Source organism: Malania oleifera, chromosome 11 (genome assembly GCF_029873635.1).
Source record: "Malania oleifera isolate guangnan ecotype guangnan chromosome 11, ASM2987363v1, whole genome shotgun sequence".
NCBI lineage: Eukaryota > Viridiplantae > Streptophyta > Magnoliopsida > Santalales > Ximeniaceae > Malania > Malania oleifera.
In genome coordinates, this window is record NC_080427.1 from 48,782,973 (window position 1) to 48,807,640 (window position 24,668).

At 34.2% G+C, this 24,668-nt stretch overlaps 1 protein-coding gene across 1 annotated transcript; it reads right to left on the minus strand.

The window, feature by feature from the left end:
- Positions 1 to 725: 725 nt before the first annotated feature.
- On the minus strand, positions 726 to 14,808 carry LOC131167817 (probable F-box protein At4g22060). The gene is made up of 3 exons (XM_058126740.1): positions 14,624 to 14,808; positions 8,259 to 10,284; positions 726 to 1,992 (listed from the first exon to the last, which is right to left on the minus strand). The coding sequence occupies exon 3, from the start codon at positions 1,985 to 1,987 to the stop codon at positions 881 to 883; it is 1,107 nt and encodes a 368-aa protein (XP_057982723.1). The 5' UTR covers positions 1,988 to 1,992; positions 8,259 to 10,284; positions 14,624 to 14,808; the 3' UTR covers positions 726 to 880.
- Between the last annotated feature and the right edge of the window lie 9,860 nt (positions 14,809 to 24,668).

A 24,668-nucleotide genomic window follows, 5' to 3' on the forward strand; every position in this document is an offset into this window, starting at 1 on the left:
TGGATTACCTAGATGTAGTGCTAAAAAACCTTTGCATAGGGCATTTCAAATAATTATTGATTCAATATTATTACTATATTGAACAAAAATGGTGAAATGACGGGGTTCAAAGATAGATGAACTAGTTCACACGTTTGTCAAACAGCATTTTAGAAACTGCTGTACGCTGCTCTCAACAGTTTCACATTTTGTACGTGTGTTTAGACCAAGAAAACGAAAACATAACATGCATTTCATGCAGTTTTGCTTTTTGAATAAAAAAATTATTAAATAGATGGGCCACTACTTATATATATCTTAAAAGCAATGCAATGTCCCATTTTCAAGTGTTGGTTTTTTGTAGAAATATTTAAAATAGAATAAAATAAAATAGAAGCACAATACTTTCCAGAACAAACATGTTTTTTTCGGCATTATGTTTTGGGAAAAAAAATGGAACAAAACAGAAAATAAAAGACATGAACTTCATGTAGTGCGAAAGAAATTAATGGGGGACAAAGAAGTAAATTGAATAACAAATGCAAATGCAAATGCAAATGCAATTAATAATAATAATAACAAGAAATAAACCTCGACAACACCTGCATGTGTACTATGACCGTCCATACTAGTTACTGAATTTACTTAGGTATTTCTGAGTCCAGAGCAGACCTAATCCAGACAGGTTAACTTTTAATTTTGCAGATTCAGATTTGCAACGAGTACATGCATATATGGATATGGCATAATCCAGTAAAGAGAAAAACATTATAACAAACTGCAGCATAGCCACAGATGTATGCAGTACAAACTCAGATCCAAATGATTTAACACACACGGAGAGGGAGAGGGAGAGGGAGGGAGGTAAGAACAACATAACAGAGTTCCATAGCCACATTCTTCATGGGGCCTGATAGTCATCAACAAGAGAGTCCATGCGGTACAATTGGTGTGGAAAATACCAGAGGAATGGCTTTACGAATAAAGCAACGAGCTCTTTCCCAATAATTGTGAATCTATCAAGCAGCTTACCTTCCAGGCTATACATGGAGCACAAATTGAGCACGCATCCAACATGGTAGACACAATTACTGCGGCCTCCCCATCGGGCTGGGTTGTTTATTGTGCAGAACTTCATATCACTCACGAACAAGGCATTATCACCCAGGCTCTTGATCTTCACCCATTGCATCCTTGTAAAATCTAGCTCGTAAACCCTAAGTTGCTCTGACCCACGAAAATCAACCATCAAGAGTTGCTCATCCGAAGTTGCCAGCAACAGAAAAGGACTCAAAGTTGGGATGCTTTTAACTTCCAGAAAAGTGAAACTAACTAGACAACTCAGGTTGAATACCCCAACTCTGGCATCATTGGTCACAGCATATAGTTTGCCCTTGAAAACAGCCACATCCACGATAATCCAAGGTTGGTTAGCATAGGAATAGACTGTCCAGTTGGTATCTTTAGATCGACAGAACTTCAAAAATGCATACGATCTAAAAACAGCCACACTTATAACATCTGGAGAAGGCGCGGCTATAGAAGTAAGGATAATGTGGTCTGCAAAATTGGGCAGGCCAGGGAAATGGAGTTCATGCCTTGTGAAAGGATTCACAAACCATACATCATTTCTGCCTTGCATGACTAAATATCCGCAAGAGGATGCGGAACAGTATTTTCCAGCAAAGTGAGGCAGCATTGTCTTGAACCTTTTTCCATCAGCCATGTTTTTCAAGGAACATGTTTTTTTAGCATGAGTTGATATGATGACAATGTGTGGTGGCTGGGAATCCATAAAATTACGCTTACACTCTTCAACCAATGACCTCCATCTCTTACATACACCGCCAAATGCAAGATAGTCTACCATACCCAGACGCTTCGAGATCATATCAAGCAAGTCCTCAGGAAGATCAGACCACGGCCTCCAATTGCAGCTGTCATCAGTTTTCAACCTCTTACGGCTGGGTTTTTTTAAGCTTTTGCGATTCTTTCTTTTCCGTCCCATGCCGCCTTCAATCACAAGAACAAAAATGAGGATCCTGCAGTTTGCAATAGAATGGCAAATCACAGATAACTTCTCCTGCTATTAATGAGAAAAAAATCATGACCTGAGTTCTGGATGGCATTGACATTTCCCCCTCATATATCATTTAACTGGAAAAATTTACTGAAATCCCCGCTACTAATCAAGACTAAAACCTAGATTCTAATCAAGACTGATGGATTATGCAAATTATTCCATTCTTCTCCAATTCATTGGAGAAAATAGAAGTCACAAATTGAAAGTAAGGATGTTAAGAATAGAGTGTATTATTAGACATGGTGTGTAAACAATGCAACTGGATGGATATCATATACCAAGCATAATTATGATCAGATAATATTAGACTTTTCAGGTTCAGAGAACTTCCCAAGCCACTTCTTGATCCCTAGAAAAAATTGTGTTCATGCAAGCAACGCACACAAGGATTGAATAATTTTGCCAACTGAAATTGCATGTATGGAGACATGCACTTGCACCATTAAGATAAGTTAAATGAAACAGACCATGTCATGGACCATTAATCGCAGATGAGAACAACCATGATGAAGGGATTATAAGGCAGAGAGAGAGTTGGGGGGAAAAAGAAAAAACAGTGCCGAATACATGGCAAGCTTGTAATGTAACATTTTTCTTCCAAATTTAAACTATGATATTCACACACCTGAAGGGGGATTTTAATAACTTCAGCTCAAAAGATTTATAAATGATTCTAGAAAAATTCACAATGGACACCAAAAGGCTGCAACCAAGTGCAAAAACAAAGATTACAAGTAGAAAGAATCAATATAACGAATGACACCTTTGCTATTGACAAAATGCTGCCCATTGAACCAGAAATACAAAGTTTTAGTCTTTCTTTTATTATACTATATTGATGACAACTCAGTACCCCCAAAGGCCCTTCTGTTTCTTTCTCCTGCACCAGCCAGGAAATGGTCTGGGCAAATCAGCTTTTCAAGTTTCCCTCTTAAATGTATTGGGATGGTGCCCCCCTGCTGGTTTCTCAAGAGAGAGAAAAACTAACCCGCCCTCACAAATGCACATTCTTTAACCTTCCCTTAAAGAATGAGATTCCAAATAATGCAAATACTAGATTAAAATAATTTCCACTAACAGCACTGCTAAAATGTTTCAAAAGGGCAGAGAAAATATAAGCATCATGGCAATAACAAAGGGGGAAAAAAACCAATCTAGTTTGGCAGCATGTGCTGTGCCCATGAAGTCAAGATGTCTTCAGTCTCAAGAGCAACATGTGTATTGCCGAATGCCGAGACATGCAAAATGATGGATACAACCTAATCACAGACCTTTCTTTGTCACAATCATCCAACATAAAATACATATCATATTTATTCAATGTTGTAAAATGGAGTCTTGCCATTCATCACAGGAAAATCATCAGGAAAATTTTCACAAATGATGTGAAATCCCATGATTATTGGAATCAGTTGACTCTTTCACACTCAATAAATTCCAATAAATCATGAGATTCCACATCATTTGTGAAAATTTCTTGTGATAGTTTTCTTGTGAGGAATAGAGTTTTTCTGTACAATGTCAAAAACATAGGTGTGGTGTGCCCATTGAAGCAGCTGGTGAGGAGAGATTTAATTTTTAATTTTTAATTTAACTTCTTTTTTTTCAGTGATGTTTTATTGGGATCATATTTTCTAGAGTATTATTTAAAGAACTGCAATTTTAGTTTATTTAGTTTTCCGAGTATTGTATTTTGTTTAAGTTTCCTAAATTAGTTTCCTTATCTTCCATGTATTTTAGTTTGTTTAGCTTCCTAAATTAGTTTCTTTACATTCCAAGCATGGTAAGCCTATAGAAAGGCCCCTACGTATTAGTTCTATTCAGAGTTGAATTGAAAATTAAATTGTTGGACGCAAGTCCTGCATCAAGCAGTGTCGGATCAGACTATGATCCAGCATGACTGTTGATGTTTTTGATAAGGTTTGCAATCTTATCTCCAATCGCCTTGTTGTCAGCGTTTTCCACTAAAACGCATAGGATTTTGTAATTTTAACATAAATCGCCTTGGGCTGCCCTCTGCCTATAGCATCTTTCTACTACATTTTCATAAAAAAAGGGGACACCCAAAAAATATAATGGTGATCAAGGACCAGTTGTTGTGGTTGCTCACTAAGTGAATCAAATGTACGAGTCAAAAGAAGGGGCAGACAAACAAATCCATTAATTGACTGCTCAGGTAGCTTCTCTCACTTATCAAATTGTCTCTAAATTTGATGAGAGGTTTGATGCTCTTGAGTCCACATTTCTACTATCTCATCATCTATTCACTGGATTGAACAAAAGGGAGTTTTTGAACTTGTTAGCAGTCCAAATGTTCTTCATGTCCATTAAACTGTACCAACCCCATTACAAGCTTCTAGCAGGCTGAGTTATCAGGACTACTTTGCCTTCATGGGAGAGGGTGACTTGGAGGAGAAAATAATATTAGGGACACCTGGTGTACCAGTCAGCATGCTGATTGGTACACTGAAACCAATCATATTCTGGCATGTGTCCAAGCTGTAACTGAATTAGACATTTATAGCTGATTTTAGTATGACATACCAAACACATGATGAAATCATATTGATCTCGGTGTACCAATCAGCATGCTGAATGGTACACCAGGGTGTTCCTAATATAATCTCCATCCAGAGCTACTATTTGATTCGTTTGAGCAAATTGAAAACATCTTTACTTATTGTGGTGTTTGCAGAAGAAAAGGCCAGTATGGCTGTTCTTTGTGTGAGGGCTTCACATGTACTTGGTGGCATAGTCTTGTGCATCAGCACCTACTCCAGAGCAAGCACCAATTACCAAGTGAAATCTTGTGCAGTGTATGATGGAGGAGAAATTCATTCAGATCAGTCATGAGCAAGACACATACTTCAAGTTGCCTTGACCCAACAGGATAAAGATGTTGATGCAAACACAATTTTTGATAATAGTTTACGCATACACACTTGAGTTTCACAAATTAATTGCTTGATGTTCTTTGATGAAGATGAACAGAAACTCGTCATTCTGTTACCTTTGCTCAAAATTCTGAAAAAAAGAGTAAATATTGGAAGGATAATTGTAAGAAAATGCCCGCTCTGCATGAGCCACCTCTTGCCCCTATCTAGTTTGCCTGATTCTAAGTGGGTCAAAATCTTTCTATTGCTATATTGGTGGGCAGAAAGGACACTCCAACCACATTGTCCACTGGAGACTTGTGTAGCCATAGCAGAGACTCCTGAAGATCCACACACCGTGCCTAAGCTTGGCAAGAACTCCATTGATGATCAGATTGTGAATAGTGAATAAACCTGAATATTTTGGGTATGAAGATGAAGATGGTAATATGAACTAGCCCGTGTACCAAATCTAGCCAGTTGAATTTGGGGAGATTGATGAATCCAGCATGGAAAGATCAAAATTTTAATCAATTCTCGTATTTTTAATGGTTCCATAAGGATTGTCTCTTCAAGATTCAAGGATATTATTATTTAAGCAACTAGTGTTTTAGTTTATTTAGGTTTCTTAATTTAGTTTCCTCTTCTCCCAAGCATTGTAAGCCTACAAAAAAAAAGAAGCCCTTACGTATTAGTTTTATTCAAAGTTGAAAATTGAGAATTAAGTTGTCAATTTTGAGTCCTATATCAGCCATCCACTCGCACAACCTAGTCAACTTAGTCGACTGCTTTCAGCTACTTTTTATCTTTGTTTTGTCCAATGCAAAAAAGGTTTCCAAGGGTCTTCCAGGGCACCAGGTGTAAGTTAAGTGAAATTAGGTCTTCCACATGCTTCGTTTATTTTTGAGGTTTTGTGGATCTTTTCCTGTTTTATAACATTTTAATTTTTCACTCTTTGTGCGACATTTGAATTCCAATTCCAAGAATTATGCAAGAGCATATAAATTATTGGATATAAGTTTTGTGGAGATTTAAGGACTCTTGGGATCATTTGGAACCACTAATGGAAAGCTACTTTTTTGAACAAGTGCTGAATTTATTTAATAGTGTTGAACTGAAAAGGTGTCAAAAATTGTAAGTACTGAAAAAGGGCTGAGGAGGTGGTTTAGGGGAAGACCTATGCCCACAGAGGAGGTCACTCAGGAAAGAGGGAGAGGGGATAAATGTTTCTGAGAACTAGAAACTACCACTGAAAGTGATTAAAAATTACGATATCACCACCTTATGAACAACATATACGAATAAGTAGCCAAAAAGCCATTCCTCTTTGCTTCAAAATAAGTAACTTTTCCAATAAGTACTTATTTTTCTGCAACCCACACACCATTTTTTTTGCACAAGTTCTTATTTTAAGTGATAAGTGCCATAAGCAATTTTTTAAGTGCCGTCAAAGTCACTCAAGTGGTATCTTAGTGGTTTGATCACAAAAGGTGGGTTTTCTTGATTTAATTGCTAAAAACATGAATTTCCCTAAAACAATTTGTATCTTATGTCAACAAATTAAAAAAATAAAAAATTGATAAACAAACATGCCAACATATTAAAATAGAACATAGGTCGAGCATGATATTATGAGAAAAGCCAACTATCTTATAAGTTACAGAAAGTCTTAGCTATGGGAAACTAAGCAAACTTACAAACTTAAGCACCATCAGTAGGTAGTGGGTAGCCGCTAGAGCATAAAAAATGTGTATGTTACAGCAATGAGTCAAGGCAGTACTCAATGTCTCAGCCTCAAGATAACAGAAAGATTCTGAAATCTGATTCAAATCGGTGTAGCATATATTCAAGCATAAGAAATGTTATGAATCAAATCTTCATCATGAGTAGATCTGACTGGGACTTTGAAAATGGAATTCAAAGGCATGAAATACCAAATAAGGTACTAATTTAAAAATAAATAAATGAATGAATAAAGCCACCAGTAGTGAGTAGGCACTGAAGCATAAAAAATGTATGCTAAATTTGGGAGAACCAAAGACTCATCTGCAGGGTCCCAATAGACCCCTAGCTCCTTCTGTCCATTTTTTCTGCTTAGCCAATGGGCAATTCACATAGTTACAGTGAATGGTATAGGCAAAATTACCCTTATTTTCACTTTTAGTCGCTTTAGGATTGTGGAGCTAGAGGAGGAGAGATTGCAACTTTATTTTCTTTGAACAAAAAACTTTGAATGTAAATGCAGCTACTTTTGAAGCATGCATCATAATCTTACTACCAGGTGAAAAACATTTGCTTCTCTCTCTCTCTCTCTCACACACACACACGGCATATAGTGACATCAAGGCCCTATTGAGCTAGAAAGCAACTTGTTAGTTACTTCTCCATCTTATGAGCCAGATGGAATTATAACCAAAGATGGTAAAGGGTAGGGTTCAATTTATCAAACAGTTTTATAAAATAAAAATTATTTACCTTATAAATCAAAAAGTAAACCAATGAATATGTTTTAAGAATTATCCCATAGAAGTAAAGAAGCAATTAATTTTGGGAAAAGACCGAAAAAATAAAGGGGGAGATTGGTGAGGAGTTAGGATTTAATTCATGTTAAAGCATTTATAATGATTCACGAAAATTGTAACTGTATTATGTGATGCCAGGACAATTAAATTAATGTCCACATCTTTGATCTTAAAAACCCCAAATTAACAGATCAACAGACTAGGAGGATTACCCCAAATGCTCATTGATGTCCCATAAAAAGAAGCAGGCGATACATTTTAGGACAAAATTGCTAACATTTTAATTTTATAACAAAGAGATACAACTATGGCAGATCAGAACTGTATATATTTATAATATACACAACAGGCAGTATTAAAATTGCAATAAAATTCCCAATTTCCTCACCTTCTTCAATACCTCTGCCTTCTCCAATATTATTTGATTTGAAGACAAATTTATTGGTTGGGTATTATCGTTTAGATCTATACCACAATTACAATAAACAAGTAGTCTGATTTCACTATCCACGCATTAAGGAGTCCAATCAATAATTGAAAGGGCCTAAAAGAATAAAATAAATAATTGAGAACACATAAATCTGCATACAATGCATGAACCATCAACACGGGAAAAGAATCGGAAGTCAGTTGAATAAATCTATGAACAATGCATAACCCATCAAGAATGTCCTAAGAAAAAGAATGCAAGTCAAATGATTGGGATTCATCAGATCAGATGATATTAGAGGTATTAAAACATTCAAATGGAGAACAAATTAGAAGAAAAAAAAGATAAGAAAAAAGGATGCTAAGGCGTACCTAACAAGGATGCGAAGGCAGCTTTGATGACAGCGATGAAGATGATTTTCTCCTCCTCCCTCTTATCTCCCTCTCTCTTTTTGTGTGTGTGAGCTTGCAACCCACGTCACTATTTGTACCATTTTGGAAAAGACCACTCGCTAATAAAATCTTTGAAAGGATTAATTGCATGCAATTATGATGCCCTTTTCTGGGTAATAATTGAAATTATAGCCTCGTTCAAAATAACAGTGATATATTTTATCATTGAAATGAAAATACAATGCCATGTCACCTGTCTTAACCTTGTTTTAAAATATGCCATAGGTTCTTTGCATGTCCTTGCCAAGTGTTGAACATGCTTAAGCCGCACCCACATTTGACATCTGTCTTAGAAAGCAAGGACTCCGCTCGGTGTCCTCAGTGCTTACATGCATAACCACAAGTGTCTGCAGCATCTTCTTGTTTGCTTCTACTCAGCTATTCAATGTGATTAAGCAGAGTCAACCACATTTAAAAAGCCTATACGGCCACCCAATGCTAGACCTACAAGTAGATGACATGTGCTTAAAGTGTAATTTAGTGTTCTGAGTCAAAAAATAAGTTCATAATTTTTCTATTTGTATCCAAGAATGTTTATTTACTTGGCCTCAAAGGTGGTCATTTCTACAAATTTTTGCCGTAGGAATAGATTTTAGGTCTTACTAATTACCATGCTGAGTAGGGCTTGTTTTGGAAGGCTCTATGACTTTTTATCACATAAATGACCCATGCTACCCCTCATTGGTACAAAAGAAAAAAAAAATTAGAGGTAAAAAGTGATTGGCTTATAGCTTTCATTTGCACTTTGCTCTCTTCACTGCTACCCCTTATCCCCCTCTCCTTTTTTTTTTTTCTGCATTTTTTTTAAACTTCAACCCCTCTCTATTTGTATTTCTCCTTCTATAGTGAATAAGAGGTTTTGGAAACGAAACTACTCATTTCTAACTTCATCCTCTCCTTCTTTCTAGTCATCTTCTATCATCTCCTCTCTCCTCCCTTTCCCCTTCTTTAATTTGCTCATCAACAAGAAGCTTGTCAAATGCTTTGCATCCTCCCTTTCTACTCTTCTGTCTTTCTTTTTCTCCACTTCTTTCTTCATTTCTCAAAGTATCCAAAAATATAGTATATACACACACACACACACATGGAGGTACTTCTTCCTTTTTTCTATTTTTTATTTCAAAGAAACCTAACAAAGATTATATTATATCCAGATGCAAAACCCAGTAAATATTTAAAAGATCTTGTGTAAAATCAAGATGATCAAATTTTTGGGTTTTAACCAAGGATAGTAGTTCTTTAAAGGCAATATTTTGCATATCCTATGAAACTTAAAAAGAATATAAGAACTAAAAACTATTAAACCTTTTGTCATATTTTTCCTAGTTCCAATAAATCAACTCAATTAAGCCTTAGTAGTTGTAATTTTTTTAATGAATCATTGTTCACCATTCTGCTAAATATATATTTCCACCACCTAAGCACATATTACTTCAAGTCTCCCTTTTATTCTTTTTTGATGCAAAAAAAAAAAAAAAAAAAATGTCCCATGGTACATGGCTGGACTTAAAGCTGTCACATAAAATTTTCTCTATGCATCCTATGATCACACAATGCTTTGGAGGCACTTCTGTTGTTTTCCTAGTTGACTTCTTGGGGACATCTCCCCCTAAAACTCTTCTTGGTTATTAATACTCAGTCCTAAATTCAAATTTTGGTTCTTTTAGGTACTAATTTTTTCAAATCTAATGCTAAGAAAAAATCACCTTATACACTCTATTCAGTCGCAATTGTCCACCAACTCTTGGATCTAAAGTATCTTTCCATGCTTCTAGGTCTCTAGCTTAAAATTCAAACCCACACTGGTTCTAAAACCAGAAGTACCATCTCTAAGGGGTACTGAAACTTGATGACTCCCTCAAAGCTTGTGTTGAACTTTGTTTTCTTTTGAATGGAAATAGATGAGTGAGACCTTGCATGGGTAAAACAATAAGAGTCATGGTGCCTGTTCAGAAAGCCAATTAAGCAAATTAGTAGAAAAGAAAAATTCCCAAACAGCAAAATGGAAAGTTTAACATTTCAAACAGATGTGAAATATAGAGTTAGTGAGTGCGTGGCATGTATAGAATTGAAAATATATTTATTGCATACAATTAAATGTGTAAATTGAGAATCACTTTGTTCTTTCTCCTTCTAAACAGACAACTATTGTTTCTCCATCTTTCAACATACCATCCAAGATTGCCCCCATTAGGAAAGGATGCATGAACATATATGTAAGTTTTATTTATTTTTTTCTATTAAATTTGTAGAATAATAAATGTATAAAAATGCTGCAGAACAGAAAACGCTTCAAGGCATGTTATAGTGTTGTTTTCCTTAAAACGTTATTTGCCCCCACTAGATCGGTGTGTATTGAGTTAGCAAATATGTTTCCAGGATACAATGAAACCCAAAATATGATCTGATGTCAGTTTGTGTTATACACAAATGAAAAACTGATCACAAACACCCTTGGAGGAATCATAACAAATTTTTGGAATTCTATTTCTACAGAAAACAGAACCCAGGATTGAAGAAAATATAATTTGTGAAAGCCTTATGAGAACAAGAGAGAATGATTGAATATTTCTATGATTCTCGGATTTAATTCTGTCTTTAAATAAACATATTTATGCATTTTTCGAAAGGTTACATCTGTTCAAATTTGTGTCATTAATTGTCATTCGTAAAGCAGATTTCTGAAATCGACTAGGCGTTGACCTGGTCGCACTAAGCGTCGACTTGATCAAGACTTGGTCGACAAAGTCTAGAATATATTCAATTCTTTCTTCGTGTTCAGTAGACCTAGTCGCACTTCTAAGGTCTCCTGGTCGCGCCCTAGTCTAGAAATTCTGGAAAAACAATTATTCTGACCGTTAGATTATTTATACAGTTCAGATCACACCACTTGATCTTATAAAAAATATAAGATTAATTTTAAGTCATTCGATCATGATCAACGGTCACGATCTACAGCCCACTAAATGCGCCACTAGTGCCCTACAACTCGCACCATGTGCGTGCATGCGTGTGTGGATGGTGCGATGCACCGTCCTAGGGTGCACTAGAGTATACATTAGCACTGTTTTTTAACCAACTTTAAGAGATTATTCCACCTTATCATTTATTAATGACTTTTCCTTTTCCACTCTTTCCCATGTGGGATGAACCCACATAGCATTAAATGCTCCTCATGAAAGTTTTAGAGAATTCATAAATGGAAGACTTTGAAAAACCCATAAAATCGATTATTTTAGAAAATATTTCAACAAAATTGAGGCTGCCCCCTTATGAAATGAAGGTTAACTACACTATAACAGTCCTTGTGCTCCTTGGTAATAGAGAGAATATTCCTCCTAAATGAAAGTGCTGACGATTTTTTCACAATTGCTATTATTGCTGATTGTGTTCATCATAAGATATAGAGTGAGGTGAAATGAGCGGGATTGCTAATCATAAAAAACTAAGAAATCTAAACAAGAACATGTATATGCAAAATGTGGATTTTGCAACTCGATTCAGGTGAAAGGGTTGAGAGACTACACTCATTACTTTCCACCAAGTGAGATGCATTCATAATGAGCTGTCAGCTCAGTATTCCCAAAGCAGTAGTGCCAATTAATAACAATTACAATTTTGCATGCCTAACTCCTTCCCCTGTCATGGTTCAGTTCTCTCTCTCTCTCTCTCTCTCTCTCTCTCTCTCTCTCTCTCTCTTGTTTTGTTTTTGTTTAACAAAGTACCAATTTAGCCAAAAAAAAGAAAAAAAGAGCTAGCCACCCAAAGCTTATCATTGATTATGTTTGAAATAAGGCTAGGGTACTGTAGAAGCTTTGGATTTTAATCAATGAAATTATAATGTGCTTGAATGGTTTGACAGTGTCAAGATTAATCATATTTTTGGAGAGGCTGATAGAATACCAAATGTCGTGGTCGGCTTACTTAGAACATCAAGATTAACAATATGTAAAACAGGTTATTAGTTATCCTAGGTAAGTCAGTGTAGTTAGCAGGGATTAGATTCAAGGGGGCTCATCTTTGTATTATTAAGCTTCTTTCTTTACACAGATACACTATATAATCTATTTTTTCCAGCTAGATATATTTTACAGTGAGATGAATTGACAGTACTCTGTGCCTAATGTACTTTTTATTTTTAGAAGCTGTCAGGATAAGTTCCAGGCTTCAGTTAGATGTGAAATGTGCTCTCCATAATATCCTGGTCACTACGTAATTAATCCCAGGATAATATGTTAGAGCAAAAGGTCTATTTGAAACTAAGCCAGATTAAATCAAATATGATGCTTAGAACAATGTCACCACTGAAAAACCCCTTACCCTCATCTGTAGAAGTGTGAGCATTCTTGTATACGTAGTGTAAAACTAGAAGAAGAATAAGACAACCAAATATTTAGCCAATATCTTAGAGAAAACTATACTGTATGGATTACAATTTTTTTGTTTTTTGGAATGCCTTGTCAAAAATTCTCTATACTAGCAGGCACATATTAACATTTACGAATAACTACGAAGCACAGAACAGGGGGCAAATCATGAAGCACCACACAACATGAAGACAGACACAAAAGTTCCTACAGATGTACACCTCAGTACAGCTCCCATAATATGTACATATCTAAAGGGTTACGTTAATGTAGCATTGAAATTCTCAATATATTATTTCTATTATAAGTCACTGTGCCTTTTTCAAATACAATTATGGTCTTCCTTTAGCAAAATAAAAGAAATATCACTTTTTTGTTGCATTATGTGTCAAGGGAATGTCAAAACTTATAATTTAAAATATATGTTAATGGGATGCTTGAGACATGTCAAAAGAGTGTCTCCAAAGTGTGACTGTCCAATATGGATACAACACATGCATGGCCTGTTCATAGGAGTATCAGTAATACATAGATGGAGAAGTTTCAGAGAAGCAAATGAACAATTTCAAGTTGGAATATATTGTTTTGCTTTGATTTTGTTACTATATTTTGATTGTGCAGTATTTGGTTCAGATAAGCTGTTTTAGGCAAATTAAGAAGGAAACTGTTTTAAAGTTGAATATAGTTTATTTGCTTTAATTTTATTACTATATTTTGGGCTGTGTAGCATTTTGTTTGCGTAAGATGTTTTAGACAATTTGAGAAAGAAACAATTTCCAAGTTGGAAATAGTTTGTTTTAGATTGATTTTGTTACTATATTTTAAATTGTCTTCATTGTTTCAACTCCAAAAGAAAATGGCAAAATGCGTTTTCACATGGAAACTGAAACATACATTGCCAAATATATCTCATGTGACCAATCACAGTATAACAAACAAAAATAAAATAAAATCCCAAATTGATAATGGAACTGAAACTAGTTGTACAGCCTCAACTGGTGAAGATGTCATTATCTGATGAATCATACTGGAAAATACCTCTAGTATGTGCTACTTCATCTTCATGACTAAGTAGTTTGCAATATAAAAACTTCCATCCCCACTTCAATCATACTGGAAAAGACCTCTATTCTGTGCTCTACTTCATGACTAAGTAGTTTGCCATACAAAAACTTCCATCCCCATTCAATCATACTGGAAAAGACCTGTATTCTGTGGTACTTCATGACTAAGTAGTTTGCAATATAAAAACTTCCATCCCCACTTCAATAATACTGGAAAAGACCTCTATTCTGTGCTACTTCATGACAAAGTAGTTTGCAATATAAAAAATTTCATCCCTACTTCCCTAGTTCTGATTAACACAATCATGGATCCTTCTTGTCAACTTCAAAACAATGCAACAAGCAATTTGGTGATGCATACCCAAGAATAAGATAACATCCTAAACAGGAAAACTGGCTAAAATGGATGAATTAAATGCTCGGTTGGTCACTGAATTTTTTAAAACCTCCTATTTTAGCAACCGTAAGTTTTTTTTTTTTTCATTCCAATATATTCATTGTACAATTTTTTCCCGAATGTGTTGACAATTATCATTTTTGTACATAAAGTATCAAAATTTAGAATGTAATAAGGTGTCATGGAACATACCGGCGGTTAAAGCTGGAAACGTTCACATTCAACATCTCAGCTTCGAATTTAATATTGTGAGGGATAGAAAAGAACAAGGGATAAGAGTTGTGTAGCTCAACTTAACAAGTGAGGATCGCAATATGTTTCGTAGCAACATAACAAGTGAGGATCACAGCAACAAAGAACAGGAGTATTTACATTCATTAGCGCAGGCATTTTTTTGAACAGGCTTAGGATAAACATTAACGGCGAAATCTTCTAACACTGAGACTAAGCACATACCTCATGAGACTCGAATTACTTCCATGGACGCGAGGTGGAAGGCAGCATTGCCCAATGTACGGCGAGTTGCATTCGCCGGGGGGAATATACGATCAACGGGTCCAATGCGATTCTGTTCTGTGATGTCCATCGTCTCCACCATCATCATCGTCATCCGCTCCGGTAACCTGCAACTCAAAAATTGCAATTTTGGGGACTTGCGTTTTGAGTTTTGACGGAACGAGTTCCAAAACGGCGCCGTTTCACCAAGAAATTGCACCACTATTTTATTTTATTTGTTTTCACCTACAAGTAATTGCTGGTAATTAAAAGAAAACAAAATAATTAAAATTGCATATATATACATAAAATTTCAAATTTAGGCTGTACTATAGCAACAGAAGAACTTAAATATGGAATTTTAAAATAGTTATATTCGGTAAAATAATTAGCATCTTTATATATATATATATATATATATATATATATATTGTTTATTTTTGTTTGTTTATTTTAATATTTTAATATTATCAAAATTGATTAATTATCTTGGAGAGGGCATGTACCTTTGAGTTAGACTTTTAGTTAATTAAGTATTTAGAAAAGGGCTTATATCTTAGAGTTATATATCTATATTTATTGTGTCTTTGATATTTGTATTTCTTGAATTCAAAGTATTAAGCCTACCTTGATTTTAGGTTTTGTGTGGGTATAAGTAGACTTTAAAGCATTGATTCAATACATAATTTCTACACACAATTTTGATCACTCATCATATTATTTTATCATTTGATTATAGAGGGTTTGACAATTTAAAAATGTGTTCTTTGTGGAGATTTAGACTCTTTCATTTGCGTAAAATTGGAGAGAGTCGTACAATTGAAATCGGGTTGTTATATCTTGAGAACTACAAGTCAAGTGTAGTTTTGCTGCACCAGTTTGTGATTGAAGTTAAAAAATAGCAGAGGGCTTAAATCTTTTTTTAAAAGATGAAATATTTGTGTCTCGACCTAGTTGTGATCAAGTTTGTAATTGATTTGTGTTTTAAGTTTTTTTTGGTTATATTAGTACTATATTTTTATCAATTTTAAGGAAAATCAAAATATGAAGCTTATAGTTGAAAAGGCCAATGAAAATTTTGGAGATATCAAGTCCTTTCAATTTAAAGGAGCCCACTTCAAGAGATGAAAATGCAAGTTGATCTTCTACCTTAGTCTCCTTAAGGTTGCCTATGTTATCATCAAGAAGTATCCAAACAAATCAATATCAACAACATGATGAAGTCAAGTTGGTCGATCACCATGAAAAGTTGGAGCAATACAAAAAAAATAAGTAATATACTTGGAATCCTAGGGATGCACAATATACTTGTACATAATATTTCGAGTAATATACTTTACCTTTATTGATAAAATAAATACAAAAAAAAAATAAGTATAAATATCGATTGTATATTTTAAATTGTCTCGCTAATCATTTTATTATTATTATTATGATGCAATATATTCCTCCGCAAAGAAAATTTAAAAGGCTTTGCAGAAAATATGATACTAAGGTGACAAGCAAAAAAATATACAGCTAGTTGATTTTTATACTATCAAATGGGGGACAAAAAATCAATTGCAAAGCAAGCATAAGATTTCCAAATGATAGTGGAAGAAGTTACATCTAAAGGTATTAATATTAGAAACAATCTTGTTATGGTTGAAATTTTTGACTTGCAAAGCAAGCATAAGATTTCCAAATGATAGTGGAAGAAGTTACATCTAAAGGTATTAATATTAGAAACAATCTTGTTATGGTTGAAATTTTTGACAAGTTGCCCTTATCCTACAGAAAATTCCAAAAGAATATGCGCTAGAAGATCATGGGCCATAAGCATAAAGATAAATCTCTTGAGACTTTGATCACTCGAATTCGCATAGAAGAGAAGGCAATAGGACAAGATGTGCTTATGCAGGAAAACAATGATAATACCAAGAATACCACAAAGGTACAATTAACTTTCGAACATAATACTTTGCCTAATGATCATTTTTCTATAAAAAAAAACTCACAATTAAATCCTAAAAAGAAAAATTTAAAAGGTAATGGTAGATCTCACAAAGTTAAAAGGGTAACCCTAATAAAAAAAAATTGAAAATAATGACCCCCTTATAATCAAAACAAGCAAAGCAATAATGTTTGCTTCATTAATTATGGCAAAAGTTAGCATATTGTTCAAATTTACAAATTTCTAGATCTAATTCTCAAGTTAATATAGTTTAGTAATCGTTTATGTCAATAATTATAGACATAAATATGGTCCATAATATTGAAGGGTGGTGGGCATACTCGGGTGCTAATAGACATGTATGCTATTATAAAACCTAGTTCAAGGTGTGCACTTCTTTTAAGGAAACTACAACCATTATGCTTGGTGATTCTCATATCAATCAAGTGTTTGGTAGTGGTGAGGTTGAATTGAAGTTTACATCTAGAAGGGTATTAGTATTAAAATGTGTACTATACTCCTTCTATTAAAAATAATGTGGCATCAATTTTTCTTCTTAATAAGGTTAGATTTAAACAAACCATAGAATCTTACTAATATATATTTATACATCACTCCAGAAACATCCACCAAACCTCCTATGATCTACTCAAAAATACATCTCCCTGAAACACTTATCCTGTAGACAGGGCAGTACAAATATCCCCTTTATCTCCGAGCCTGATCTACTCGTCTAACTGGTTCACGTGAAATGTGTTAAATTATTAGGATGAGACAACTCTCAATAAGACGAAATATATTATTACCAGTGTGTGGCAACTGAATTTACATAAACAATATACTTAATCAACTGTAACTAGGATAACATGTAAAATAAAACACAATATAACTAACACCTATGTGGATTAAAATACAACTATTTTTAAACTCTCTATTTAATCATACTTTTATAATTATAATTATATCTGCTATTTTTTTGTAAAACTGTATATATACATAACAGTGAAAACTTCCCTGGATGGTTGTATGTCATGATTTAACCCCTTATGACAGAATTGTGCAGCCCGCAAGCGGGACTTAACACTGGTTGGCCTATTAGGGTAAGTCAACTAAAACCTCTATCGTCAAATCGACCGCCTCAACCTGGACTAGTGGGGAGTCTGCAATCTCTTCCAAGGCACGATCGACTACTCATAAAATCCACACATTATCTGAGATATGTGGTTGCACTCTGTACTGAATTACCTACAGTACCGTGCTCCATAATTTGATATGTCCCATCAAGGTCTAATAATATATAATACTATTTAATATATCTACTGTTTTACCATGATCCTGTTTCAATTGTAATAACCATAACACTGTAAAAGCTAATCTGAGTAAACTATAATATCTGATTTGAATAAACTGTAACATGTAATCGTTACGGTTCTGTAATCTGTATATCATAGTATTCTGTAAATACTGTAAAATATTTTTTTTTTTGTGTACTGTAAATCATGATTCTGTAAATTTTGTAAAATATCTTTCTGTATATATACTGTAAATCATAATACTTGGAAAGCTGTGTAAATTCTGTACTGAACTAATATTTACTCATGTCACACAATTAAATAAATAAGAAACCCATGTACTATAATTTGTAAAACTGTATAATTTTTATACTATATTTCACTGATAAAAATCTCTAATTTAGCTGGCATAACATATTTCTCTTACCTAACTAACTGAACTTGTTTACTAATTTCTAACTCACGCTTACGATGTTCATGATTCCAAAACCCTAAAATTATACATATATTTCTCTCTAACAATCAACTGAATATCGAGAATAATTATCACATTCTCATCTTTCCAGAACACATATTCATAATTTCCTAAACTATAAATTATTTATCATTTTACCTGGATCCCTGAGGAAACACCCACTAGAATCCTTAGTCTGTGCTTGTGGTGTACGCACCAAACCCTGTATTTCACAAAACCCTAATTTCTTAATTCAAACCCAGAATTACATTCACATCCACATTCCTAAACCTACACCTTCAATAACTTAAATAAACCAACCATAAACACCCAATTAACTTCCCTACCTCAGTTTTGGGATGGTGCCCCCGGAACCCTAAACTAAAATTTTGTTCTAGTAACTTTGTAGAGAATCAATCCCTGATCATCATGGTGGTTTCTGATCGTTGATTCAGGCTTTAAACGGAGTAGAAATTTAGAGAGAAGGGGAAGATGGTTTGTGGGTTTTAAGAGAGAGAGTGGAAGAAGTAAATTTTATAAAACAAATTGAGCTTGCAAGATTTTATACTTTCAGCAATGCCAGAGAAAACTGTCGCCGACTTTCTCTTATTCTTAGAAAATTGTCGTTGGTTTTCTATTTAAGCGGCCCAAAATTTACCATTTACTCATTACTGACCCGCAGTAAAAACCCAAAGCCGTCGCCGGTTTTCTTTCTCCTTTAGAAAATCGTTGCCGATTTTCTCCTTCCTCAACTTAAAAATCTACTTTTCCCCATTTCTTTTATTATGATATTTTTCAGGTCTCTACAAGATATATGTGGGTAAATCTTATGTTTGTGATGGGATGTTTAAATTAAACACTGATAATGACAATAAAGCATCCTCAAGTTCTATTTACTGACTCTCTCAGTTAAATTTTTGGCACATTTGTTTGTCTTTTTTTTTTTTATACGAAATCTCAATTTTATTGATAGCTCTCGCTTATGGCGGAAGAATACCGTGGTTACATGTAGGACACATGGGATTTACGCATAAACTATAAAAACCATCCCAGACATCAAAACCAATAATATGAAAAACCAGTACTGTCATCCAACAATAACAAATTGTTGGCCTAACATGACTTACTAATCTTGTTTGATGATAATAAATAAAAGGTAATTTAACATGTTTTGTTGAAAGTGATGATACTTTAGGAATCAAATGTTTAAGTTCAAGTTCAAAATTATCACAAAGCTCATTGCAAGAATACATGAAAAAGAAATGAAAGCTCAAAGAACATATTCCAAAGACACCTTGATGAAAGCTTAGAGAATCAATGGAAGCTTAGAGAATTGATGGAAGCTTAGAGAATTTAAGTTCAGAGGCAAGATGGACTACACAAATAACAAGCATGAAGACTCAAAGCTTAGAATAGAATTAAATCTTAAAAGAGTCTCTATGTAAATACTTCATTCAAATGATAATTTGATTGAATTTGAAACTCATTAGGGAACTTATTGACTTAGAGACCATGTTTTGAAAAACCCCAGAAAATAATTTTTAAAAGTCTTAAATTATTTTGGGGAAAGCAAAAGAGTAAAAAGAAATTGGAAACAAAATGAAAAATCAGATTTTTGGTCTTTCCTGGTGACTGACAAAGTTAATCCAGGCAACTGACAAATAAATAAACTGATTTTGAGACAACCTAAGAGGACCCAGGCGACTGACTGGTGATGATCCAGTCGAATGACTCCTTGCTAAGTTTGAAATTTTCAGTGTTTTAATGAATCCAGGTGACTGACTCTTTATTCCCAATCGATTGACTCTTCGAGATTTCAAATTTTAAATATAACGGGAAGTTTCCAAATTTGATTTTTTGAATTCTAAACGTTATGAAAATTTGGGAAACACTCCAAGTCACTTGGGAAATATGAAATACTCTTGTTTAAACATCTATAAATACCCCCCAGAGCTAAGGATGCAATACACTAAGAAAATACACAACATTCAAAGCTCTTTTGCTCTCAATACTCTCAAAGCTCTCTTGCTCTCAAACTCTCTGAAGCTCCTTACTGAGTTTTGCTGTAAATCTCTCACAAAATTTCTGAGCCTACTTTGAATTCTTTTAATCTAGAAAGAAAGCTCACAATGATATACTTCTAAGGCTTCAAATTCTTTCAATTGTTATTTTGAATTGAAGTATATTGTAGTGCTTAATTGTTGTCCTAATCAGCTCTTGTTGAGAGTGTATTTGTACACCAAATTTGTTTCTTGTTTTTTTAGACGGTTCAGGAATGTTGAATCGTTGTACCGAGCATGGGGTATCACTTGGAGAGGGGGCTCCACCCTAGTTGAAGGAGGGATTGTAAAAGGCTGCTCTTGCCCACAAAAAGTGTATAAGGTTGCTCCTACTCGTAAAGGAGTGGTATAGTGGAATCCTTAGATGTGTTGCCTAAGGCGAGGATGTAAGTAGGTATAGTCGAACCTCGTAAAAACTCAGTCTCACTCTCTTCCCTACTCTCATTTAATTTTCTGTTCATATACACTGCGTGGTTGGATTTTAAGCTTCTGCTCATATAAACTATGTGGATTGAGTTTTAAATAAATTAAAAATTAATTTAACTTTGGGATTGCAAAAATCGAAAGGGAGTACGTTGGTTGATCACTACTTATTGTAGAAACTGTAAGGGAGTACGTTGATTGGTTAACACTCAAGACTCATTAATTGAAAGTTTATTTAAATTCTGAGTTTTTGGAAGAGTGTTGGAAAGTTACATTGTGCTTAATATTGAGAAATCAAGTTCACTAATACAGGGCTTTTATCAGCTACATTCTTAAACTCTACTTTGAGTTACACAATTGCTAAATCTCGGAAGCATTGCTAAATTCATTCTATATTGTGAATCTTGTTTTGGGAATCTTGGTTGGTTGAACTAAATTGCTGAAAGAAGTATTCAAGTTAGAACTCTCATTCATAAAGGTTTATAACTAAATAAATTTTCCACTAAACTTGTGATTGTAAACCAACTTTGTATGTGTGTTTGCTGAAACCAAAAAGAGTTAAGAAAGAATTAATTAAAGAGGATATAAAGAAATTTTAAATTCCCAATTCACCCCCCTCTTGGGAATACACCGTTCTTTTCAATTGGTATCAAAGAGGGGTTATAGCAAATCTTAATTAGAAGCTATTTAAAGATCTCTATGGTACACCTAGGTGTATCTCCATTTGTTGAGGGTCAATCCTCTTATAGACCACCCTTTTTTGTGGTGTCAACTATACTTTTTGGAAACAACGAATGAGGATATACCTGCAAACCATGGTTTGGAAAGCTTGTAAAGTTGTCACACATGGTGACTTTGTCCCTACCAAAAACATAGATAACAAAGAAATACCTAAAGAGGAAAAAGAGATGGCCGACAATGACCATAAGATGTTGTAAGTAAATTCAAGTGCTATGAATGCTCTATATTGTGCTCTTGATGTAAATGAATTCAATAGGGTCATGACATGTAAATCAGCTAAAGAAATATGGGATAAACTAAAGGTAACCTATGAAGGAATGATTGATGTAAGAGATAATAGAATCAACATGCTCACAAGCGAGTATGAAGCCTTTAGGATGAACCTGAATGAAACCATCACTAGTATGTACACTAGGTTCACCCATATAATAAACTCCTTAAATGCTTTAGGGAAAAATTACTTAACATATGAAATTATTCGAAAAATTCTTAGATAACTTCACCGATTTGGGAACCTAAGGCAACAACAATAACTGAAGGAATAAATTTGAAAAACACCTCCCTAGATGAATTAATAGGTTCTCTACTCACTTATGAGATAACAATAAACGAAAGAAGTGGAAAATCTAAAAATAATGAATCCATTGCATTTAAAGCCTCAAGTGAAAGCTCTAGTGATGAAGATGAAGAAGTGATGGATGTAAATTATGTAGCCCTCATAACCAAAAGACTTGTAAAAATCCTTAGAAAGAAGAATAAATTTACAAGAAAAATCCGAAACTCAAAATCATATGAAGATGAAGAAGAAGAAATTAGTAAGAAGAAAACAAAGGTTGAACTTCCAACATGTGATAATTGTAAGAAAGTTGGACACATAAAATTGGATTATCCACAACTTAAGATGGATTCCAAAAAGAAAAAGAAAAAGGCAATGAAGGCCACTACATGGGACAATATAAGTATAAGTAGTTCAGAAAGTGAATCAAGTAACCAAGAAGTTGCTTATACTTGCTTTATGGAGTGAGATGATGATGAAGAACAAAGTTCCACATCCAAATCATTAAATGACTCATACAATGAATCTTGCTCATATGATGAATCCAATGATGAGAGTATGCCATCTTATGAAGAATTACAAAGTGAACTACTCAAGGTTCATAAAATTCTAGTTAAAGTAACTAAACAATACACTTCATTGAAAAATAAGAATGAAGTTGTTATGAAAGAATTAAAATGTAAAAATCTTACTAAAAGAGAAAATGATTTAAAAATCAAGAGATTAGAAAGTAAGAATGAAAATATGATGAAAGAATTGGAAGATCTAAGATCCCAAAATTCCATTGATAATGAGAAAGATCTATTTTGAACTAGAAAATAAAATCAGCAAAATATCTCAAAATCAAGAAAAGAATAAAAATACACAAGACTTGAAAATTTGTGATCTTGAAAATAAAATTGAGGATTAAAATAAAATAATTTACAACTTCACCAGAGGAAAAGAAAATCTTGATAAAATGATTGGCACACAAAGAATGTCCTTAAATAAAGAAGGCATAGGATTCAATGGAGTTGAGAATACAAGAAAAAAGAACCTCAACATGGGGTACTTTGCAAAAGCCTCCAAAGACTATGCTAGCAGCTCCTCAAATGCTTACACACATACCACATGTTTTCTATGTAAGGAGAAAGGACACATTATGTAATGCCCCGGACCCGCCACATGGGGCCCGGAGTGTTAGGAGACTGACACGCATCTCTGATACCATTCACGCAGTGGGAAAAAAAATAATAAAAATGACCTCAAACATAATATACCAGAGTTCTATATCTACACATCAACAAACTTATATCATATAGCCATGTTTACCATATTACAAAATCTGAAAGAAATATAAAAACTAATACATATCCGTTCTAGTTTCACTCACAAAACTACCCGCCCTGGAGCTATATAAGCTCGATCTCTTGGATAACCTGAAAAGATTTGACATAAGGCAGGGTGAGAGACCTCTCAGTAAGGAAGAAATAGTTTATAATAGTGTGTGACTAACGTGTTTATTATACAATTAAAGTATCCATCCAAAGTGTACACATAGTTCACAAGTAGCCTAGATATCATGCCCATAGTCACACAAAGTCAATGTATTTATCATCCATTCACATACTCATAACCATCCATATTTTATTTTTAATTTTTGAGAATAGGGAAGTCTATCCGCCCATACAATTAGGTTCCCTCTGCTCTAGTACTAACACCAGGGCACTCACCTTTCTCAGTAAGCCCTCGGGTTATGTATCCAGGTAAAGTCACCGAGAATAAGGAAGATCACCTTCCTCAGCAAGCTCTCGAGTGAAGTAATCTACTTTACCTAAAATACTTAGTTAAATTAAAATCTCACACTGCTAACTACATTCATTTCACAGAACTCCACACAAGTAACATAATACAACCAATCCACACAGGATCAAACACAACATATATGTCCATACAGGACTAGTCCACACAGGACTAATCAAACCACACAACATAAATGTCCACACAAGACTGGTCCACACATGACTAATCAAACCACACAACATAAATGTCCACATAGGACTAATCAAACCACACAGCATACAAAACAATACTCTGTTCATGGTAAATAAGTAAACAACCTCCTCATACCACTGCCAATGTTTACCTCCCAATATAAGCGTCCATATAACGACCTCCTCATACCACTGCCAACACTATATCGTAATTTACATGAACCACAACCGAATCAACAGAAATCAACCGTTCAACATACCCAAGATTTCACCACAATATATCCAACATCAGCATATTCAATCAGCCAGAATTTTCACAATCAACAACATTCACATTCTCAATAATTCCTCATTCCACATTAGTCACGATCATTTAATTATTAAAAATGGTTTCAACCACACGATTTTTCCCAATATAATTTATCTATCTAAAAGCAATATTTTCAATACCAACAAGGTTTAGAAAATTATACCTGCATATATATAATTTCATATGCAAAACTAGTTGTTTAAAATTATAAAAAGGCCATTATAAAATATTTCCCCATACCCGCTCCTCGAAATTCAACCCAAA

What these genes read in the sequence shown, in the direction of transcription:
- LOC131167817 (XM_058126740.1), bottom strand. Translation starts at nt 1,987, where the DNA reads ATGGGACGGAAAAGAAAGAATCGCAAAAGCTTAAAAAAACCCAGCCGT.